A 23,873-nucleotide genomic window follows, 5' to 3' on the forward strand; every position below is an offset into this window, starting at 1 on the left:
TGCATTTTTATTTGTAAATGGCTTGATCATCTGCCACGTCAAAGAAACTGAGCTGGATCTATGTCTTCATGCTCTCCAGAAACAATATCAAGACCTCAGGTTGGACAATTTTTACTAATAAAAAAAATGGTAACAATAATTTTCCTGGAAAAGATGTTGAATAACATTGGTTAAAATACGTCTCAGGCAGTTTATAAGGTCATGATGACTCATACAGTTTTCTAATAAATGAGTCTCTATAACTAACTTTGACTGGTGAGAAACAGTCATGCTCTAAAGACTAATCTCATAAAAAAGGGTGCTTAGATGATTATTGGAGAACAAGCAGTCATAGTGAACATAAATATAAACCCTCTGTCTCCCCCTATGTGCCAAATATTGCTTCACTGTAAACTTTGGAGCTAACATAGAATTTGGGAAAACCTTGTTAGCCTACTTATGGTAATTTAATACTTATGGTAATTTAATCAGGATCTGATTCAAACAGTTAAAAAAAAGTCTTACATCACTTTGTTTTTCTAAAAGTGAAGCAGTGATGCTCACAGAGGTTATGACCCACAGTGGCTCATGTACAGGTTTACACAAATTGTCTGAGGCTAACAGTTGCAGCAGAAGATACATGTGGGCAGAATTGAAAATTTCATGTAACAAAAAATAAAAACACAAAACTCGCAGTTTGCAAAATACCACAGGCACTTAAACTTTAATAAATATCAGACATTACGTTCTTTTTCATATGTACAGATATCGTACAGAAAGATCCATAGGTACTTTTGCAGCTGCTGCAAGTAAGAGATGTACCAATAATAAAACTTTAAGAAGTAAAATAAAACTGGCCGTCAAAGCTTATTGTTGGATACAAGTAATACAAACAGGCTTGTTACTTTATAAAATATTTTTTTTGCATTTTATCCATAACTGAATGCATGAGGGACAACACTAAAAAGCAGTGGTTCCCAGCCTTTCCCCCTCTAGTTGTATCTAAGAAAAGCTGATACGCCCCAGGACCCACAGGAAATAAAAGTTATACTTGTTCATACCAAAAGATTGCTATAAACTATCCAGTAACTGTGTTATCAAGATTCAAGTTAATATGTGCAAATTTACAACCTCGAAGAACACAAAACCTCAGGTAGGGAACCAATGGCATAAAGCAACACCGACAAAAAAAGCACCATATTTGACTGGCCACTGAATAAGAAAAAAACTCTCCCTTGGTAGTTGTTTAGTTGTTCTACCTGTCCTATGAGATATCAAAATATATCATTTAAATTTAGGAAACACAAAGTGTTTTGCAATGTACCTCACAATTTTCCCCTTCTGTACCTGAACTTCCTGAGAGATGAAAGACCCTACACATCTCGTGAGACATTTTTTAGTATTAGTAATTTGAGTGTTTATTGCATGGCCTTGCGGAACAGTCTTTACATTTCACTGCACATCTGTATGAGCATGTGACAAATAAAAATCTTGAATCTTGAATTTGCTTTGGAAAAGGCAACACATACAAAGCAGTGTAAACTTTCACAATCAATTACACAGAAGGAAACTCTGACTTTCCGATTGTATAGCATTACCATGTTGCTTACAGACCTACAAATGCTCCACTTAGCAGTGCTTAAAATGGTATTCAAAGTGTAGTCCATTCACAAGGATACATATTAATTTTGTCCTACAGCAGCTTTATGAAGGGCTGAGAAGTATTAACATCTACTAATGGAGAAATGAGCTGCAGTCCTGGGCTGTCATACAATACGGAGATGGAGATTAGGAGTCTTCGTGATAGATTTTGTTGCTCCATAAGTGCCATTAGGGATAACAGCATTTAACAAACTACATTACACCTTATCTTATTCATCATTGAATCCTCAAACAAAACTGTGTGGTTAAGCTTTCAAAAGTGCTGGTCAAACTGGATGCACACTATTCCTTCTGTTAGTCATTATTTTTATTATACAGGTGAGGCAATTTGCTTCAAATCTGCAACAGTGGAAACTCTTAAGGGCTTTTCTTAATTCAAAGTAACTGTGAAAACAACTGGCCATGATATTCTCTCACTGACACACTTCTAACTCTAGATATTGATATGTCAGACAGGTTTTGTGTGCAGAGGCCGGACAGAAAACTTCCTGGAGGATTAGACAAGGCTTAAAAAAGTCTGTAAGAAAATGTTCATCTCTATAAGAGAAACGAGAAGGCTTAGTCTATATTGCTGTATGGCCTCTCTTCATCCTGAGGAGAAAGTTCCGCTTTTCCTCCAGGAGCTCCTGAATGCGTTTGTTTCTGGTTCTCTCCCTAAGGTTAACCCTGCGCTTTGGGATCAGATTATTCTGGGATATGTCATTGTCTACGCCGATGATCTTGTGGTATACGACATCAATGGAATTGTTCTCACCCTTCTCCTCAGTTTTTAGCGTAGAGGCTGTGATGGTTGTGATGGTCGGTTTTTCTGTTGTTGTCAAGATGGTGATGGGAGGTGGGGCTGTTGGAGGGTCTGCGGTCGTTGTTGGAACAGGGCTGCCAACAGGGATGTACTCGGACAAGTCTAACCAGGGTGAGGAAGAAAGGTCTGTCATATCCTCACTAGTGATGGTTGGGATCACGATGGCGAGTCCATCGTCTAGCACCATGGTGTCACTGATAATACCACCACTGCTGTAGGACACAGTGATGTCGTCCCCGCTAAGCAAGGCCCCACTGGTCATTGTGACATCACCACTGCTTGTCACATCATTGTACGACATGGTTCCACTAGGAATATTGACTTCGTCTGAATGAACTGTTGCAGTCGATGTTAAGACATCATCATAAGTGCTGGGTGTTGTTTCTAAAGCATCATGATACCAAAGTGGAGGTTCAGCTGTAGTAGCTGTGTTGTTACTGAGGAATGTGACATTGATTCTGGATTCTGGAAAAGTCATATCCGTAGCTGTTTCCTGTATGCTTGTGCTGGTAGGAACAGTGGAAGAAATAATATCTCTCAGTTGAATTGGATATGGAGTGGGAGTTATGTTATAATATGAAGACGTTGTAAAGGTCTTCTTTTTTGGGTAACTCTTTATCACCTTAAACTTATTATTAATCTTTGTCTCAGGGTTCTTCTTTGGAGGATCAGTCTTGGTAATTTTTATAGTATGCTTAATTTTCTTTTTTGGATTGGCCATTGGTGGAGCCTTCTTTTTGGGTGGGGGTTTGGGTTTTATCACAGAAGAAGTCTTCAGTTGAGGAGTCTTTTTGACAGTGGTCTTTACAGAGGGGGTGTTTTTGGGTTTGGAGCCTGCTGGAGTAGTCTTTTTGGGAGGAATCTTTACCGTAATGGTCTTTTTGGGACTGGTTTTAACTGGGGTAGTCTTTTTAGGAGGCTTCTTTACAGGGGGAATCTTTTTTGGGGTGGTGTTTGCTGTAGTAGTATTTTTTGGGGTGGTATTTGCTGTAGTAGTCTTTTTTGGGCTGTTGTTTGCTGTAGTAGTCTTTTTTGGGGTGTTGTTTGCTGTAGTAGTCTTTTTGGGGTTGGTTTTTACTGGAGTAACCTTTTTTGATGGAGTTTTTTCTGTTGTAGATTTTTTAGGACTGGTGTTTGTTTTCTTTTTGGGATTGATTTTTGGTGGGAAATCTTTTCTTGTAGTATTTCTTGGGGCAGTATTCTTTTTTGGATTGATCTTTGGTAGAATCACCCTTTTTGGTGATTTCTCTGACAAATTATTCTTTTTGGGCTTTGATTTAAGGGGGGCGTCTGTTTTTGTATTACTTTCTGTTGGACTTGTCATAGTTGGAGTGGTCGTTGTTGGAAGCTGTGTGCTAGTGATCATACCAGATGTAGTTGGACTATTTGTAGAGCTCTGTAACTTTTGAATTGTGCTCTCATCTGTGTCTGGGGAGGGCAAGGGCAAGGGCAAGGGATGAGCTGTAACATTAGGAATGGCTGTAATAACTGATGTGGTTGCCACTGGAAAGGTGGTGGAAAAGACAGACACACTGGTGGCAGGTGGAAGATGAGAAGTGATCATTTGTGTAGCACCAAGTGGGGAAAGGGTGGAATGAGGACCAGCAGTGGTAGATGGATGAGTGGTATCCCAGTGGTTAATGGTAGAGGTTAGGGAGGTGTTGATGAGAACTTCAGTTGGTTGGATGGTGGTGAAGCCAGAGCTGATGGTGCCAGTGGTTGGAGGAGCTGTAACACTGGGCCCAATGGAGGTGATAGGTGTGGATCTGGAGGTAGGATCGGGTAGTGGCTCTGTAATGGTGATATTGCTGCAGGACTTGCAGCACATGCGCTGGTAGTCCGGTAGAGAGCAGTAGCGCTTTAGCACCTCCATACGACAGAACATTGAGCGGTCTCCATGACAACGCTGGCCTGTGAAGGAGAGAACAGAGAGCTGAGACAAAGTGAAGCCGGAGGTGAACTATGAAGGGATATTTGTGTTTGTGTGATTGTCTGGATATGTAACTGTTTGCAAAAAAATGTACAACAATGAGCATACACTAAATTGGCATTAGTATTTGTGTGCCTGTTCTTTTTTTTTTTTTACATAAAGAACAAGCATATTGTTGAGTGTGTGTGTGTTGGTTCCACACCATAAGTGGTAAAGCCAGACCATTAGCAGAGGATGCAGGAAGGAAGAGAAGAAAAACCCATACATCAAGAGCAGTCATGAGATTAGTCCAGAGCAACTGAAATGGAAAAAGAGGGGCCGCCAGTCTTTTGTTAAAAACATAAATGTTGCAACTTTTCAACTATGTTTTGTGCCAGCTAGTTTGATTTCATGTTGCTTTTGCTTCAGGTGTGCATTATTTTTTCCGATGTTCAGTTTTATTCCTGCACCACTTTAAATTGAATCTATGTGTGCTTTAACTATAAACCAGACCATTTTGTATTAGCAAAGTTGTGGATTATTGCATACAAAGAATCTAGCAAGTGAAAATTTCTGTTGAGAAAAATATGACACTTTTTGAAACATTTTTATTGATACAACTTTGCTGTTGAGAATGACAGTAACTGAAACAATGAGATGTACGCCCCCCCTGCTCAATATATAGATATATTCTTTTCTTAAGAAAAATAATTCAACTGTATCGAAAGTTACAAGTTCACAGTCACTTTGGTAAAACACTTCATTACTTGGAAATCAATCAGTCAATCTGTTTATCGATTGAAAAAAACATGAAGTACATAAATCATATGGTCTGTTTAAATAAAATACATAATTTCAATGATGATGTAAAAACTGGAATGGCACATTAAGTGTCATATGAAACATTTACAAAACATTAATAAAATTTCCCTGATAAATCAAAGTGCATATAGACGCAGTGCACGTAGTCCATCTGAATGTTTCTTCAACGTTAGCGAAACGTTAGCCAGCCCCACGCAGCAGGCCAGTGAAGCCACAAAACAGTTACCCATAGTATAGAATATTATAGAAGAAGATAACAGTCATGAACATTATTAAATACAGTCAACACCAATGTTATATACAGTCGCACTGCTAGGTCTGGCTTGGTCTCAAACAGTCCAACTCCAGCAGAAGGAAACCTTGGATAGCTCGCTACATAGTCACAACAGAAATATGTGATCACAATACAATGACAAGTCTGAAGTGTTTTTTTTTATAGATGCCATATGTGTCATACCCTAGGCCCTTTGTAAACCCTTCCCAATAGTTGGACATTGGTCCAACATCACCTTGGTAGGTTTGATGGTTGGCGGGTGTGAGTTAAGTTGGTTTGAAGCTGCCTCTATTCCGAGTTAAACTTTGAATGAGTAAAGCCATCTCTTTCACAGATAAATGCCGTTACATTCAATCCAAGATAAGGCATTGTTCACGTGGTTAATGTTCATCAAAAGAAAATGAGATCATCAGACGTTCTCAAATCAAAGTTTATGAGGTATTTCTGTATCTGTTGCAATGTGTAAAAGCCCGAATGATGAAGCTCATTATGCACATAGACATGCACACACACATGCACACTCACACACACTCAAACATATACACACACACACACACGCACACACACACGCACACACACACGCGCACGCACACGCGCACACACACACACACACACACACACACGCACACACACACACACACACACTTACACTGACAAGACTAGTATAGTTCATTCAATCACACATTGATTTTCTCACTCATTTAAGCAAACAAGACACACATAGACTCGCACACATGCACACACTCAGATAAATTAACACACATATATATTTACACACACATACAAGTGATGGATGCAAATGTGCATGACAAAATGTGATCCAATCCTTAGAGAAAAGGAGAAGCAACAGTAAACCACTGATCCATCTGAGAGAATGGAGAGGCAACTAACTGACCAAGTCCTGCATAATAAGGTCTAACCCCTTCCCCCCGAAACACTTTCCCTTTATTAAATATTCATCTGTATTCATGTAAAATCAATAAAAAAATACACGTAACAGTCAAGGATCTAAGCGATCAATAGCAGTCCAAAGGTTTTAGGCAAATAAGCTACAGCTTATTCATGGTAAAACATTATTAATATTATTGTTACTCATATAGATTTAGATTTATAGGTATATATAAATACAAATATATTTATAGATGTATTTGTTTAAAGTCTGCAAGCACAAATAAGCTGCTTTTATTGAACTTTAGTATAACAGTCAAAGAGAAGATGGCTGATGATGAGGTGAAATGGGAAGCAACCTCAAGTGGTCAGACTACCCTGTGTGTTTTTTGTTTTTTAAATTAGCCTTACTTCATGATTCCTCACCTCACTGTTCCCTTCACTAACAATTCAGAAGTCTACTGATGTCACTTCTGGTCCCTGTGCTGAGTTCCTGTTAATCTGAGAGTGGAAATGAGACACCATTCTCATCCCCCAATGGAACCAGGATGTCAGATGAGCACTTTAGCAAAGATGTCCTCATTGTGACAAGATCACATTCACAATAAAGCTTTCATATTTTTCAAAAGTTTTTTTTCTATATATTTATATACTTTTCTGTTTATTTTCACACCTGTTTCTCCCCACAACGACAGTGCGCTACAAAAAGGAAAAAGCGCCGCTGCATCTCAGAAGTGGTAACCCATGACAGCTAGCTCGCGCAAAACATGGCCGCCAAATGCAGAGGAGGTGCCTCACACATGAACGGCTCGTCGGCACATCTCAGGAGATGAAAAGCTGTTCACCTTGCCACTTCGAAATCCTGTTCACATCAAATTTTTTGTTGATCTTTTGAGTTTTCGACTGGCCAGCGGTTACAACACAATGCTCCACAAAGGAGAGAGAGAGATAGAGAGAGAGAGACAGAGCAAGAGAGAACCAACTAGCACACACAGGAGCCAGAGACCTCCCCCCAGTCAGAGCCACCTCAGACAGAGAGAGAGAGAGGCAACAATCCCCCCCCCACCAAAAGAGAAGCGAAAGCTTTGCCACCCGCTCACAGGCGTGGGCACAGGCACAGGGCGTCGGGGAAGGGCGGGTCAGGGGGCCAGCCGGGGCCGGCCCTGTAGAGACAGGAGGACAGAAATGGGCAAGGCCCAGCAGAGGACAGACATGCAGCTGTGGCTGCCGCTGTGGAGACCAGGCTGGGAACTATAGAGGGAGGTTTTACGTGAGGAGATCTTCGGGAAGTTTGGGTTGGGGCGGGAGAGCCACTGGATCAGGATGTTGCCGTTTTTGTTTAGGTCGGATGAGCCCTCTGCAGAGGAAAGAAGAGACAGAGAGATGAAGTGATGAGAAGAAATGGTTAATATACAAATATATATATATATATATATATATATATATATTTCCTTTCCCACACTGATATCGGGATCTCTAGCTCTTTAAATAAGGAACATGCCTGCTTGCAGAGATCTATGTTTATATTCCTAAAAATCATGGGAGTTTCTTTAGCACTCACTGGGACATGGATCCATGCGGCAGACTCTGATGGTGTCAGGCTTACTGTCCAGACATAGGCCGATGGTGTTGTCCCTGGTGTGGCAGAGAGCCTGCCTCTGCTGGGTCCCATTTCCACATGTCACTGAGCACTGGAGATACAGAACATGAACAGATCAGTATATTATGATGACTTCTTGTCGTTTAAGCAAGCTAGGTTAATGACTTGGATGTTACTGAAGAAAAAAGTGCAGTCTCTGAAAAATAGAGGACTCTATTATTGTATCTGTCACTGATTATGTTGGTGTGGTGTTGAAAAGAACGCGTGCATAAACATAAATAATACTTATTACACGCCTGTATTAAATACTTGATTTTGATTGGCCAATTACGCATCATAAAGTCTGTTATCCCTCAATAGCAGACGGCTGTTAAGAGGAACAAATTGTAGGTCTAACGGTTATCAAATCAATGCTCAAAAAGAAGTCAGGTTAATTGGAGATCCCTGTCTTTGCTGTGGCAAAAGAATAAATGAGAAGATAATGAGGGAATAAAGAGATTAAGAAACACAAATAACATGCTATAACAGAAAAATCCACAGAGCTGTATATGGCACATAGAGTTATGATAGAACTAAGCTTGGTATGGGATATGGTGCTATTTAAAGACTGCTGAATGGAAAAGAAAATGTCAACAGACTGTGATGGTGGTGAGGCAGAGAAAAACTGTCAGGTGCTGTGCTGATTTATGCAGATATTCGTACCTTGTCTCACTTCACCACCTAAAGTTCACTATATTGTGAGTAATAACAGCTAGTTTCACTGAGTTTATGAAGGCAACCCAGTGAACATTTGCCATGGACCTATCTCTGACTCAATATAGTGAGTGGACTGTTATAGCAGAGGAACCCCTTCAGAGTGAAACAATACCCCACCACTTCACATCTGGGTTCTCTCTTGAGCACGAACATGAACTAAATTTGAATGTTTTCAGAAACTTAGCTGACTTCTAATTCCAGGCTGTGTGAATGTTTTATCTGATATTTTAACGTCCCTCTAACCTCTGCCTATAAAATTCATACTGCATTTATTATCGTTTTATCTTGTTCACTGTATGGAGACAAACAGTCGTGATCTGTTTCACAGGGGATTTTCAAACCCACCAAAACTCAGTTCTGAGGAAGTCTTGAGATATTTGAAACTGATCATTTCACAAAAATACCAGCTGCTGGGTTGGGTTTTAAAAACTGTTATTAGTTCAGGTATTTCTCCAAAAATCAAAAATTTGCCTAGCATTTTTGTGTTCAGTGTTAATACTTTTTTTCCCCCACATTTAGCTTGCATACCTGTGACCACGGTCCAACTCTCCACTGGGTGGGACAGGGGTGACGGTTGCAGGGTCTACGAGACTCGGGCCGGTCGTCATTGCAGTGTTTATTGTGGATTGAGCGTGTGGTGTTGTCATCTGAAGGCTGGACACAGCTTACTGAGCGGATTTGCATACCTGTCTTTCCACATGGCTTGCTGCAGTTCTGCCACTCCCCTGTCACCCAACTGGAGAAGTCCAGAGGACACATAGAAAAACAGAGTTACTGAGTCTATTTGAAAGGTGATAGTGAAGTAAACAATGGAAGAAGAGGTTGTCTGCATTACAGTTTTGTAAGGCTCTCTTCAGTGTTTAAATACAATGCATACATAGGTGGAGGGCAGGGCTTCTGGTTGCAATCTCTGGTGTCTCCACGAGGTTTCATGTTGGATTTGTTGCAGAAACTCTTGTGGACCATCTTACTGTCAACTTTTCTTCTGCAGCCATATCGCAGGTACTGCTTCCCTGCAGCAATTAAGGATGGAAATTTAAGATTACCTTTATGTCAGTCTAAGCAAAGAAACATGGAGACAGACATGCAGAACGCAAAAAGCCAAAAATCCCACTACAGGTAGCACTGTACCTCCACCACAGGGCTTGGAGCAGTAGGACCATTTCTTTGGAGCCCACTCATAGGCGCTGTCCTCGACCAACATGTTGTTTTGAATGGCCGAGTCACTGTCCATGTTCATCATGTACTTATAGGACAAATTGACATCCTCATCTCCGTATAATTTCATCTGAAAACACAGAGATAAGAGTGACAACTTAGTAAAAACACTCGAGATAACGAACATAAGACAGATAATAAAAAGAATGCTTCTGTAAAGCTAAATTCTAAATAATATTCTTATAATTCAATGTGTACCATGATTAGAATTCCATGTCTGAGCGGACCACTAGTCTGAAGAGTCTCCTTGTCATTGTCATTTTCGTATTCCCACTCCACGCCTTTCTCTATGATCGAGTGGGATTCTGGGTATTCATTTTCCCCATTTAAGAAAAACAGTCCCGATGCAACGTTTTTCACAGCTGTAAGGGAACACACATGTTATTGCTGTTGTACTTAAGACAAATACAATAACTCAAATGGATATAGATTAAAAGACAAACAATGTCAAATACCTAGAGTATGTGAGGTTGCTTTCAGTTCTTGGATCAGCAAATGTCTGGCTCCTCTGGGGATTTCAAGAACTTTGAGGTAACCTGAAAGGAAACACACATCTGGTTCGTGACTCGAAACATCATCTAAAGCTCATTTTTACAGTCTCCTGTCTAAGAGCCTCAGCTAATCCAGCAAAGCGCTCCAACTCATTCCATCCAAGTAATTCTGCTCACTTGTTAAAACCCTCAAAGTCTCTCTCTCTTTTTCCCAGCCAGCGCAAACATCTGATTCTGGGAATTCTGATGCTGTGATGTAGGTCTGTCCTCACGTCAAAGGTTAGATAATATACTATGAAATATGAGTGCAGAGAGTGAAGTCTGATTAAATACCTGGCAACGTTCGACTCACACGTGTCAACTCAGATCTCACTGGGGTTTAACATTGATACAAATCCCCCTCTAGAGGGCGATATTTATCTAAACATGAGTAATCAAAGGGAATATGTACACTTGCCAGCTATTTAACCCCTACTTAACTGCCTTATAAATTAACTGAACCAAAGTCTGTCTTAGATTTACACAAAGCTTATTGTGTGTGCTTGTGTGTGTGTTTACCTTGTTTCTTGGCAGTTCGTGTGATGGTGTCTTTGAAGGTTTTGCAGCTGGAGTTGTCTCCCCCACACACTCCACACTTGTCCTCCTGCTTAGAGGAGCCCACCACTCGGTCACAGCCCACTTTCTGTTCATGACAACATGGAAAGTTTGACACAATTCCACATGTGCCGATGTCTTTCTATTACACACACACATAAAACGCATAGCGTCACTCACCTCACACTCCCCCCGCACACACACACTATGGGGGTCCTTATATGAGCAGCGAGTGCCGTCCAGGACCATCCTCTGCATAAAGGCCACATCCCGCGTCTCCTTGGACTGGCAATGCAGGTGGCAGCGTTTATTAGCTGTGAAACAATAACACACAAAAATGTCCCAATTACTGAAACACTGTCCCCCTTTTTTGCAACTTTTTTTTTTTAATGGGTTCATCTTCACAACCAGCATGTAATCATTTTAATTTTTCAGAATGGGCTTTCCATGAGTTAGCGTGAGTCTCGGTCTCATTGTGTCTGTCTGCGTGACTCATACTATACATCCTCCAGAGACAAAACCTGGCACTTCATCCCAGTGAGAATGAACACTCCCACTACATCACGTTCATTACAGTAGCACACTATCCAGAGACCTTGTGTCTATTTGTGCCGTGACACTAATAAGCAGGTGGCAGATATGTTACTGTAGATGATATAATAGGTGGAGAAAGTCGTTTTTTTCCAAGTTTAGCTGAGAATGCATGAAACAACCAATGCATTTATGAGCAGTCTGGAAATAAGAGAGGGGCCTGTGCCTGTATTTATGTACTACAGTCTCCTAAGTCAAAGAGTAGATACTGTCTATATATATATATATATATATATATATATATGTATGTATGTATGTATGTATGTATGTATGTATAACTTTTATTTATATAGTTCATTTCATAACCAAACCACTACAAAAGTGAACATAATTTATGCTTTAAACAACAATACAAAATGTTCCTAAAAAGTTTTTTGAGTTGGTGCTTTAAGTATTTTGTTATATTTAGTGGTAATCTTTGTGTTTATTGGACTTTAAGGGTGATGTAGTGTTGGTCAAAGTGGCATCATTTGAACTTTTCACATAGCCTCAAACCAACATGCCACTTTTCAACCCTTAACTATGAATAGAATGCAGTGATATATAAGAAATTAAGAAGCTCGATTTCAGGACCATCTAGATATGATTTAAGGTTTTTAAGAAGGTCGAAAGGGTTAACTGAAGGGACAGACACTGCTGCAAAATTTCTACATTTGCTTCAAATCTGTGTAAAAATAGGAGAACGTTTGGGAATTTCCAATCTCACCCTTAAACAAAGGGTTGGAAAACTGTCTTTACTCGCTTGAAATGCCACACAGTCAGTAGCCTACAGCTCTATGTTTTATGAAATGTTTTTTAGAGTACATCTGTTGACCTGAGAAATGATGGAAATAGAGACAAAAAAAGTAGCACTCTGTCAAACGTCTTTAAACAAATACTCAAATTCCACACTCTTAGCAGAAACACGTTTTCCCTTCTCACACTATCTGTAGATGACACACGATGAATGGAATTCAATTTCACCTCCCCGTTCACTTTTTACCGCCCTCTCACGCGCACAAACACACGCACACAAATACACACAAACACACACAAACACACACATCTGTGCTCATACACAATCGCACACTCTTGGAAAATTAATTTGAGAGTGAGGAAGCCTTGCTGAATAATATGGCATTTAGAAATGATAGGAACGGAAAAAAACAATTTAGCAAGGCCCCTTATAGGGGAGTGTGTGTAGCGTGACCTGCGATTAGATAAGGACAGCTCAGCACTTTCTCATGGGCTGCCCTTTGGGTGGATGATCATTTAATACCTATCAGGTCAGGAAAGCAGTGACACCTCCACTAAATGACAACTAAACACATTTTAAAACGATTTAATGATGGCGGGACTTTTGATAATTAACATGACAACTCCAAAATGGGATCCCATATTGTAAATCTGAGAGTTTGTCCTTGCGCCAACCGGTGTTTGGACACTGAAAAAGATGAAGGAGGAAAGAGGGGGAAGTGAGGTTGGAATGACATCGGCGATTGGGTGGGAAAAGAGTAGAAGCCAAGATCAAAAAGATTGTTTTTAAAGGGATTTTCTAAGGGATGGTGTGTTTTTATGGGAGGGCGTTGCTTGAAGCTGCACCTCCCAGCAGGACAGCCAGATGTTGATGACCATAGCAGAACACAGCCTATTTATAAAAGCCTCTAAAACCAGACTGCTGTCAACAATTATGCTTCCTCCATTTGGCTTTCATTCATATTTACAACTTCCAGAGTACATCATCACTTGGGATTTGTCATTCTCAAGCCATCTATCCCCAGAACCGATCCAACTCCCCCCCCCCTATCTGCGGTTGTGAACTCACGGTCTGAGTGTTCGTAAGGCAACCAGTGGTGCTTGTTGCTATGGAGTTCAAAGCGAGAGTCCATCGTGTGGCATTGCTCCTCTCTCGTGTCGCTGTAGATGTCTTCACATTCGTTGATGTTGCACATCTGGAACTGATAATTTGCTCCCATGCAGGTGCGGCCTCCGTTGGCTGGTCTGAGAGAATTGCAGGGAAGAGGACTCATCAGTTTGTTATGCTCTATGATAACACATTAAACACTTGAATGAGCTAGATTCATTTAAACAAATATCAAAGGAAAACTGTTCAGTACAATTGCCAAATCAAGAAAAACCTTCACCTGAATTTGGCATAACAAGAAACAGACTAAAGACCCTGCAAATCCACATTTTACACACATACACTTTTAAACATGTTTTTTTTTTCACTTTTTACCTTGGATTGTCACAGTCGCGTGTGCGGAACTGGACTCCTCCACCACAGCTGTGGGAGCATTGTCCAAACTCACTCCACGAGCCCCAATTTCCATCTTGCTTGATAATATCAGGGGTCAACCAGATGCAGTGACCTTTAAAGCAATGCTGCAATGGACCAGGAAGACAAAACACAGTTGCTGCTCAGGTACAGTAGGTCTTGAATACGACAAAATGTTTGTCAAGGAAAAAGAGCGTATAAATACCTTCCCATTCCCACACATGGTGCCGTCGATGGGCGGTCCTTTCTTGGTCTTGCAGAAGAAGGGATTGTCTGGGTGGCTACACCACAACTGCTTACATGGGTCAAATGTGCGATACTGCAGGGCAGAGAGAGAGACTCCTTCTTACTATTTGAAGCCCTATGTTACAGAACACACTCTGGGTAAAAGGGTGACCTTCAATGACACAAGTCAACCATCATGAGACAGCTGGAAATACGAACAGAGATGGGCTGAGAAACACAACCACTTTATAACCAACAATAACAACACTGACCCTGCACTGTGTCACTGTACACTGCGCTCCACTGAGAAACACACAGCCATTCATGCAAACTAAACCAAAGGATGAGAGAGAGAGACGAGACGCTCCGAATGAGGCAGCCCGCGGTTTAATTAGGGCACGGGGGGGTCAGAGGGCAGAGGGCAAAAGGTTAAAAAGGCCAAAAGGTGAGGTCTCATTGACCTCTAAAAAGGCCCCTAGACACAGTAAACGGACCAAATTCTCTGATATGAACCATTGATGAGAATCCCACCAAACTGACCTGCAGTCCAGTGTCTGAGGGGGCGTGCCCTCCTCCCTCCTTTCCACAGACTTCCCCACCCACCATGACCCCAGGGGAACCTTTTTAGGCCAGAGGGTGAGTAGCAATCAATGGCTAGACTGTGGTAGGTAATCACCAATGACATCAGACTGGAGGATCCTAAAAGCTGAAGTGAAACATGGAAAAACAGCCTCTGTTCTGGCTCAGACATCTCTCCTTGAATGGGAAAGATATCTCCCCAACCTTTTCCACTCCTTTATAGTCATGAGTTTTGCCAATATAATGAGGCTTTTCCTGCGAGAGCTGCTGTGATTTAACACAGATTCACAGGAAAAGCGCTGTGGTATGGTGCAGTTCAGCGGGTGAGTTGCACCAACGCCGTTGAACCAGTAGACTCACATTGTTTTTAGGGATTTTACAGCCACGTTGTCTGAATATGAGCATTTTAGAATCCTGCAGGCTAGGGTCCAAAATATGACGATGGGTAGAACAGAGAAACAGTAAAAAAGAAAAGTAAGGAGCAACATTACAAACAATTACAACCTCAGAGGACAAATAGAAAAAAGAAAATCTGAGAAAACAAATGACGGGCCACATGTCTTCGGGGACGAGGGGTTACCTTACCTGCGTTCCTGACTGGCCCGCCTTTTGTAGCTGAGGGGAATGGGTTTGACAAGAGAATAGAGGGTAATCTAGCAATGTGTGCAAAGCCCCCTAACAAGCCCTTTGTCAATCAAGCAACAATCTCCCAACAGTGTGCCACAGTGGCTTCACAGTCAGAGTAGGTGACAGGTGAGGGGTTAGAGGGGGAAAATGTCTGTCAAGATGCTAGAGCTAGGTGAAGATCATCTGTGTTTGGTGTTAACAGGGATTCTGCTTGAGGCACATTAAAGTGAAGGCACTTAGGTAATAGGTAAGTGTTGTGTTAAAATAATTCTTGTTTATCAAAATGGAATTAACAACAGAAAAAAAGAAAAAGCTACAAAAACCAATTACCTGCTTTTAAGCAAGATGCCAATCCCACCAGAGGCCGGGAGAGGAAAGCAGAGGACATCAGAAGAATGTGAATATATGTGTGTGTGACTTGATTAATACAGTGTAGATCAGAAATAGATGTCAGGGTAAATCCTCCAGAGCTCAAGAGGTCCCAAACAAATGCATCTTCAGCAGTAAAATGTAGTACATTCACTGAATAGTCTGAATTGTATGATTTAACTACAACTCTCCAAAAAATGCATCATCTCATGAAATAAGGTGACAACTGAAACTTGTTGGCCGGTTAGTACAGTAAGAGTTAGTTAAATCTAGCTTTGTAAGTAAAGAGACTAGAGGGAAACTAAGGGGATGTCTTACCGCGGTGCACATGGTGTAGCCCACACCGAAGTCAAAGCGACACTGTTCGTTCATGGAATAATGCAAACCAGGGAGCTGAGGCAGTGACGGCCAGTTGTGGTCAAAGGGGTCATCACGGAGACAGTCATAGGAGCTGCAAGAGGGGTCAGTAAAACATGATTTTTTTTTTTCCTTTTGAATCTTTAAACTCATTTGTAATCAAAATGAGTGCTGGAGTAAACATACATTTCTGTTTTCGACTCGATGATTATGTTCATTAGATGTACGATTACATCCTTAAAGTGTCTAAAAACAGTTTATTCAAACCGAGGGGATGTCTTCAAAATGCCTTTTTTTGTCAATCCATCAGAAATGTATTGAATCTTCTATAAATTTGAACAAAATCAGCAAATAATCACAATTTAAAACCAATAATTTAGAGCCTTGTTGACAGAAGTATTTCATCTGTAGTAGAGTCTAACATTACTCTGCCTGCATAAGCTGTATTTATTGAATGTTTGACAGGCACCCTGACATTAAAACATGGTTTCTCTTCACATCGTTAACAAACACCAACCATTTTGTACTTTGCATTATACAAACTTTAAGGACAGCAACTAATCCTACAAAAATATCATATTAGACACAAATCTACTCTCAATTAAAAGTGTTGCGTGTCTGTTTCTCACGTCAGGTAGCGTCCCAGCTCTTGCATGCTACATCTGGACCAGTGAAAGCGGTGGAAGGCAGCTTGCACAAGCGGCGCCATGATGCTGCCCATGTGCACCTCGTCTCCACAGCGATTCCCCTGGCCATCGTGCTCCATCCCCAAACTGCATGGAGAGAGAGAAAAAAAAAGGGAGAGAAAGGGTGTTCAAAAAGTGGACAAGGAAGAAGTTCTTTCTTCAGATATTAGCTGAGGTGACCAAAGTAAATTAACTGTTTAGGTCCAAACAATGTTTGAAGTTAATGCTTTGTCATCTTTTGCTTGAACCATGACAGCAGACATTAAGATATTAATATGAAAAAAAAGCCCTTACACATGTCCGGTCTCGTGTGCAACCACAAAGGCAGAGGAGAAACCATCCTCATGATTTAAAGTGCAGCTCCTGACAGGATGGCACATGCCCGTCACTGGGGCGTAACCTAGGAAACCAGGTAGAGAGACTGCTGTCAGGAGAGAAATTCTTCTTGTATGCATGTTGTTAAAACAACTCAAAACCTAAAGTACGTTATTCAAGTTTTTTTGTACATACGCTATGCATGTGAAAACTATGTAACCTATGTAAAAGGTCTGATCTGATCTGGGCACGGTTAAGCTCAGATATCACTATATTATTATTGCCGATTATTATTATAAAACTAATAATCTTTTGTGATCATATCACATGAAAATGATGGTACTTTTCATATGGTGCTTTAAGTACCATGGCAGCCATTTAAGTATGTACAACAAGGTTAAGTCTTGTAAAGAAGTGACGGGTCTATCTGTTATCGATGGCACTCAGGACAAAAAAAACAATCATGCCTACATAGTCTTGACATTTTTTCAAGCAGCAAAATAATCTTTCATGAACTAGGTTTTATGGCTCCGTCTGATAGTTAATTTCACTCAGATATTTTACTATTTTTAAGGCTAATTTCCCAGCTAATAGCCATTTAACTCCTTTCTAGAATTTGCTCTAAATCTAAGACTTATTTTTCCAAAGATTTGCAAAATGTGAACATTGCTTTAACATTGTTTGTCATGTCATCTAACATTGGAGGGCTTTGAACATCCAGCTACTTCTTGAAACAGGTGTGTAGGAGATATAATGATATCTTAACAAGAGAAAATCCCACACACTGCTCTTGCTCAGCGTCCATTCATTGTAAAATAACCATTTACGTGTCAATAAATGGTGAGACTGAGCAAGAGCAGTGTTTCTCTTTTTGAGCTATAATGTAAACACAAAAACATAAACTACTTACACACACAAACACGACAGTGTTCATGTCTGTGTGTCTAATCCTAACCCTAAACGCTCGCCCTCCTCCTCGACATATGCCAATCTCCAACTCCCTGTGTGCTTGTCTGTCCTATACTGCCTTTAATTGTGGGACTGTGGCTGGCCCTGCTCAGCTTATTGATTTTCTGCTGCTGAGGGCTGAGCCCAAGGGCAGCTGAAGGGCTTTTGCATAGCTAGGCCCCTGCCTTTAGAGGCCGCTCCCCTGGGCCTGCCTGTTAGCCTGCACTCTGCTGCACAGAGAAACCACCAACCACACAAGCCACAGTGCACTATGCAGCTGCATGAGGCTGGGAGGATGAGGAGAGTTTTGTGCTTGTGCTTAGAAGTTTTATGTCCTTGTGAGGGTTAGCGTGCTGTTTGGATGTATGCATCAGGGTGGACGGGCTGAGAGATTGTGTTTGTCTTTCGTTACCCTGCATGCCGGTGGGTCCAAATTCTTGCCGTGTGAGGAAGATGGCGTGGTCGTGATACTCAGCATCCCCCGTGTCCTGCTTCTGCTGCAGGAAGGCCCAGCGACACACATTCTCCAAACTCTGAGAGGGGTTCCCTAGTTCAATCAGACTCATGGACTGGGACAAGACACACACACACACACACACACACACACACACACACACACACACACACACACACACACACACACACACACACACACACACACACACACACACACACACACACACACAGAGAATGAAAGCAGAGAATATAAAGAATATACAAAAACAAGGAGCCAAACCTGCTTCTGGTTTCTATACCTGTAAGACAACATCTGATTCTGCCCTGTAGGGGGCAGTGCCACAATGTTATATGTTGTCAGCCGATCTGGCAATTCGCTGAGGTGTACAACACAGCACACTCATACACGCACACTCAAACACTCTAAGGGATCACAGTTCTCACACAATAAGGCTTAGGATCCTGTAATCTTGACGGCTTCAATAATGAACATGAAACTGAACAGAGAGTTCCCTTATAATAAGCCATGCACTATTTGTCAAAAACATGTCCAATTACCTCATATTTACTTATAAACAAATGAATTAATGACATTTACACAAAATGGCCAAAAATCCTTTTATCACTCTTCTCTTCCTTTTGAGGATTTCTTACCCCCCGCTTCGTCCCTTTATGTATTTGTCTTTTTTCTCGCCTCCTTCGTCTCTTTTCTACATTTTTCTCACTTGCACGATGCACCGCTTTATCAAACAGTGAGAGGTGTGTAGTGTGAGTGTGTACAGTGAAGACATATGGCCTGCTTCTGCACAAACACCCCTCAGACAGAGTGCACTGTACGTGTGTGTGCTTTATCATGGTGATCAGGTGAGTGTGTGTGTGTGTGTGTGTGTGTGTGTGTGTGTGTGTGTGTGTGTGTGTGTGTTTCAGTGTGATTTAATCATCTTTAAAGATGGATTTGTACTAGCGTGTCGTGTGTTTTCATGTTGTGTCGGAGTTTGTGAAAAGTGTGGGTGTGTGGGTGCGCCTGCTTTCAGGGTCACATAGCCAATCTGCAGGCTGTCTGGGTGCAGCTCTGTTGCCACGGTAATTGGGGATGATGGACAGCCAGAGCTTTGGCTGAAGCTGCAAAGGGGCTGGTCCAGAATGACCAATGTGGGAGTGTGTGTGTGTGTGTATGTGTGAGTGTGTGTTTCCAGGGCTCCAGTGGGACTGTAGACATGTAAAGAGCAGAGGAAGAGATAAGGCTACAGCATCATAAGTGTATCACAGAGCAGCTATCCAGCAATAAAATCACTTGTATCATCCTGTGGGGTAATCCCGGCCCTCTGCAGCTCCTGCCACCCCTCGCTCTATCTCTCTCCTTCCTGTCCTCTCTTCTCCTCTTCAGCACAGACAGGCAGATAGAGTTACAGTTGAGATGAAGAAAAAGATGCAACCCCTATCGTCCGGTCTCTGTGTTTATGAATGAGGGAGGGCTATCATTGATTGTTTATCTTTGCCTGGACTTCCCATGATTCTCTGCTGCAGCCTGCTGGGAGGGAGGCTGATTGCATAACGGGCTGAGTTTCTGTGTGCTTTGGTGCTGAACTGTGAAGGCGTGCGACTTGAAAACACTCCCCTGGGATGCTACATGCTTTTAGTTCCTCTTTTGCTCAGTCCACTGGAATAACAGGCTCCGGGCATCAGTGCGTGCTGATGAGTGCACAGGCGCGTGTGCGTGCCTGTGTCTGTGTGTTTGTTTGAAAGTGTGTGCATGTGCAGGATTTGGCTGTGCTTACTGTAGGTACTTAAAGAGATTGCTTCAGTCCACTTTTCAGCAGGATTCATGTCTTGTAAGGACTTACCTTGCCGTAGCCGAGCATGATAATCCGCACTAGCACCACATTGATTTTGGCCCCCAAAGAATGGTCATGGTATATCTCATTCACCTGGAGGCAAACAGAGAAACACAAGAGGGGATGCAAATCTCAATAAGAGCTATACAGTACTACAGATTCTAGTCTCATAACTAAAGGTAAGATGCAAATACATGCCGGTTAGTATTTTAATAATGCTTTTTAGATTAGTTATATAAGACAAAAATAAAAAAGTATTTCAAGTCGCAAGGTTGTGAAATCCAGGAAATAATTATCGTTTAGAATTAGGTCTGTAGTTGGAATTAAAACAATCAAAATTGATGTTAATTTTTCTTTTGGTTCAAGGAAAAAAGGTTTGGAACCACTGTTTCATGCAAACATGGTTTTACTCAAATTTCTATCAGCAACACAGTGATATGAGTGACAAGAATAGAAGGAACCAAAAAAGAGAAAACAAAATGAAGGTGAAGGAAGGGCAAGAAACTCAGTTTCCCATAAGCACAGATGAGGGAAGATGAAGGGAGAAAGATGCAAAGGAAGAAAGGAGCCTAATGTAAGGAAACAAGGTAATGTTTGACAAGGGAGATGCAGAGAGCATTTTACTGGCTAAGAACACACAAACACTCTTGCACACGCACACGCACACAAACACACACACACACACACACACACACACACACACACACACACCCACGCAAAGAGAGTAAGAGAGAAAGAGAGGGGTAAATTGGCGCAGGAGTTTCGGCCTGCTGTCCTCAGTGGCTGTGTGCGGTGCCTAATGAGGCAAAGGGATGTAAAAACAGACAGCAATAATGAGATGGCTGATGGACACACTGTGGAGAAAAAGGACACACACACACACCGTACACATCTAGACACACACACTCAGGTCCAGAGTTGAAGAATAAAAAATAGACACACCCAGAGAAAAGTTATGAGAGAGAGAGATAGATAGATAGAGAGAGAGAGAAAGAGAGAGAGAGAGAGCGAGGGCTGAGAAATGCTATGGATAGAGCCGGCGAGGCAAAGGTAAAGCAGCTGAGCAGAGAGGGGAGCAGGAGCACAGAGGCAAAGTGAAACACGAGAAGGAGCTTAAAAGGGAGAGGAAAGGATGATTCTTAGAAAACAAATGTAGCATACAGCTGCAGAGGAGGGTTTTTTTTTTTTTTTAAAAGAAGAGAGGGAGAGCAGTTTGGAGAAATACAATGCTCTGTTCCATACGTGGTGTAAAGTCAGAAATTCCAGCATCCTATTAAGAAAAATAAATTGTAGGGACCCTACAGAGCCCTAATTTGTTGACCACCAAGAGCCTGGAATAAATCGATTTCATTACATCAGCATATAAACGTAGCTGTAATTTAAGACTTAACAGCTTACAACATTTAAAGTCATGTTTTATTTGCATCATCGGACCCTGTGTTACAAGGAACAACTGTTTTTAAATAATTCAAATGTATTCTTCACCATCTTAATTGTTGCCACCATGCTAAGCTAAGTTGCCACAGTGGTCAAATATCACTGGAATGACATTAGTGGTCACACTGGAAGCTGCCATGTTTCCATTTTTCCAAAACTGGAATACTAAAGATGACAGAAGCTGTAAATTGGTGTGTGGAAGTTCTGACACTTTCTGATCTTCATCTGGGAATGAAACAGAGCATTACATAAGAGTAAAAAAGCTATACGCACAAAGCATTATGACAAAGTGCAACTCAGTCCTCCAGCAGTTTGAGTGTTGTACCTCCATGTCAAAGACACCTCTCATAATGAAACTTATGTAATTGTCTGCATCATTTCCCTCCCTCAAAAGAAAAAGTCTGCTGTTGCTTGTGGAGGAAAGATCCTATACACAATATAACTGTGTAATTCATGTTTGACTATTACTGACAAATATTCAGAGTGGAGCCTTTATCATCATTTATCAAACTCAAATGCTTATTTAGTCAGAAAAAGAATTAATCAAAATCTAACTTAAAATAATAAAAAAGAAAAATACCAATGTTTCAACTGTGAAATGCACTTAAAGTATGAAAAGGAAAATGCTCATTGTACAGAACATTGTTGTCTTATGAAAGTAACATTTAACTGCTGTAGTTTCTCTCAGTGGTGATCTTCAGCAATACATTATATGAAAATCTGAAAAGTAAAAAGGAATTAAAGGTGTCAGATTTATCTAGCGGTGTAAAAATGGTACTGACACATTTTCCTCTATAATGTAAGGTTGTCTGAATTTGGAATACTCAATGTACAATTACGTTTTAAGAGTAACTGTCAATGATTGCAATATAAACAATCTGAGTTGCAAATCCTTCAATCTTAAGAACGTTTTCTTTTAGTACCGGATGATGGCCTTCAGTTTCTAATGAGAAGTATGGAGGACCAGCAGGAAGGAGTTCTGTAAGTTACTTTAATTTTCAAGTTTTCAGCTGCTTCATTTACATATATAAAAAAAGTGTTGTTCCACCAAAAACACTAAACAAACAGAAAGTTCTGTTCTCTTCTCAGTTTAACACTGTCTGAAATGCTGTTTGTGTGTTTACAGTTTTGAATTCACCTGACTGTCTGTCTGTCTGTCTGACACGTCCATCCAGCCGTCTGTCAATCTGTTCAACTGGCTGGCTACCTGCTGGTGTTTCTGTCTCTTTCTCTCATTTTTTAAAATGTGTCTTTCTCCCTCATTATCTTGGCAAAGTGAAAGTACAAGAAATTGACACACAATAAATCTGTATGAGTGTGTGTGTGTGTGTGCTGGCCTGCTGGGGGGCGGGGGTGGGGGAATTGTTTGTGCATCTGAGATGACATAGATACTTGGGTGGGTCAGTCCACACTTGGCCTGATCCAGCCCGTTTCCTTGACAACTGTTTGGCCAATTAGGGGCGGTTGACTTCCAGGTGACCTCGACAATACAAGTTCCATTCTAATGAGACACACAAATACACACAAACACACATGCAGGGAGGCAGACTGTGACCTGTCAATCCAAAATTTAGCTATGTGTTTTTTGTGTTTTTTTGCCGTGTGATGTAACTTTACTTTACAGCTTTATAGAATCCCAAACACACCCCCATATTTAATTAAACCTGTTCACCTGTGCACACTGTCACAATACATATACACGCAAAGTTCAATGTGAACAACTACATGGTATATATGTAATTCATTCTGCTGGTGGCTCTCTGATGTACTGAAGGGCGACGCAAGGTGTCATTACTTATAGGCTGCCGGTACACAAGGTAGCCCAGATCTGTCCAACTATGTGGTGTGTGTGTGTGTGTGTGTGTGTGTGTGTGTGTGTGCGCAGTAGTTAATGCAGGACTATAGGTCAGCAAGGCACAAAATCATTACGATCAGATAAATAATGCAGCCAGTGTCTGTCACTTAACTCTGCGAGAAGGGAGAGGAAATGAATGGAGAAGGTAGGAGGATATTAGCAAAAAGGAGCAAAGAGCGACATTAAAGGCCTCATCAGGGATTGTTTAACTGCATAAATTACAGGTTTAATTAAAATGTTACACTAGATATGAATAATGACAATCTATTATGATAATGTATGGCATATTGAAGGAAAAAAATCTTGTTTACTCATGTTTACAAAGAAAATACTTCCAATAG

General features: G+C 41.2%; 1 protein-coding gene across 2 annotated transcripts in view; it reads right to left on the reverse strand.

The window, feature by feature from the left end:
* Positions 1-684: 684 nt before the first annotated feature.
* Positions 685-23,873, reverse strand: part of LOC109993525 (A disintegrin and metalloproteinase with thrombospondin motifs 2) — a 111,841-nt gene continuing 88,652 nt past the window's right edge. Inside the window, exons 5-23 of one of the 2 annotated variants that reach the window (XM_065958512.1) lie at positions 20,250-20,333; positions 18,362-18,518; positions 16,981-17,086; positions 16,630-16,773; positions 15,962-16,094; positions 15,233-15,262; positions 14,049-14,162; positions 13,805-13,950; positions 13,391-13,566; positions 11,176-11,309; positions 10,960-11,083; positions 10,366-10,446; positions 10,109-10,272; positions 9,824-9,980; positions 9,570-9,705; positions 9,221-9,428; positions 7,898-8,027; positions 7,607-7,693; positions 685-4,354 (exon numbers count right to left, since the gene is read on the reverse strand). In XM_065958512.1, the coding sequence (XP_065814584.1) occupies positions 2,205-4,354; positions 7,607-7,693; positions 7,898-8,027; positions 9,221-9,428; positions 9,570-9,705; positions 9,824-9,980; positions 10,109-10,272; positions 10,366-10,446; positions 10,960-11,083; positions 11,176-11,309; positions 13,391-13,566; positions 13,805-13,950; positions 14,049-14,162; positions 15,233-15,262; positions 15,962-16,094; positions 16,630-16,773; positions 16,981-17,086; positions 18,362-18,518; positions 20,250-20,333 (4,461 nt within the window). In that variant the 3' untranslated portion in view covers positions 685-2,204. The remainder of the gene's footprint in view (positions 4,355-7,606; positions 7,694-7,897; positions 8,028-9,220; positions 9,429-9,569; positions 9,706-9,823; positions 9,981-10,108; positions 10,273-10,365; positions 10,447-10,959; positions 11,084-11,175; positions 11,310-13,390; positions 13,567-13,804; positions 13,951-14,048; positions 14,163-15,232; positions 15,263-15,961; positions 16,095-16,629; positions 16,774-16,980; positions 17,087-18,361; positions 18,519-20,249; positions 20,334-23,873) is intronic. The other variant, XM_065958513.1, reaches the window with a different exon arrangement.

The sequence above is a fragment of the Labrus bergylta genome, chromosome 9 (assembly GCF_963930695.1).
Source record: "Labrus bergylta chromosome 9, fLabBer1.1, whole genome shotgun sequence".
Classification (NCBI taxonomy): Eukaryota; Metazoa; Chordata; class Actinopteri; order Labriformes; family Labridae; genus Labrus; species Labrus bergylta.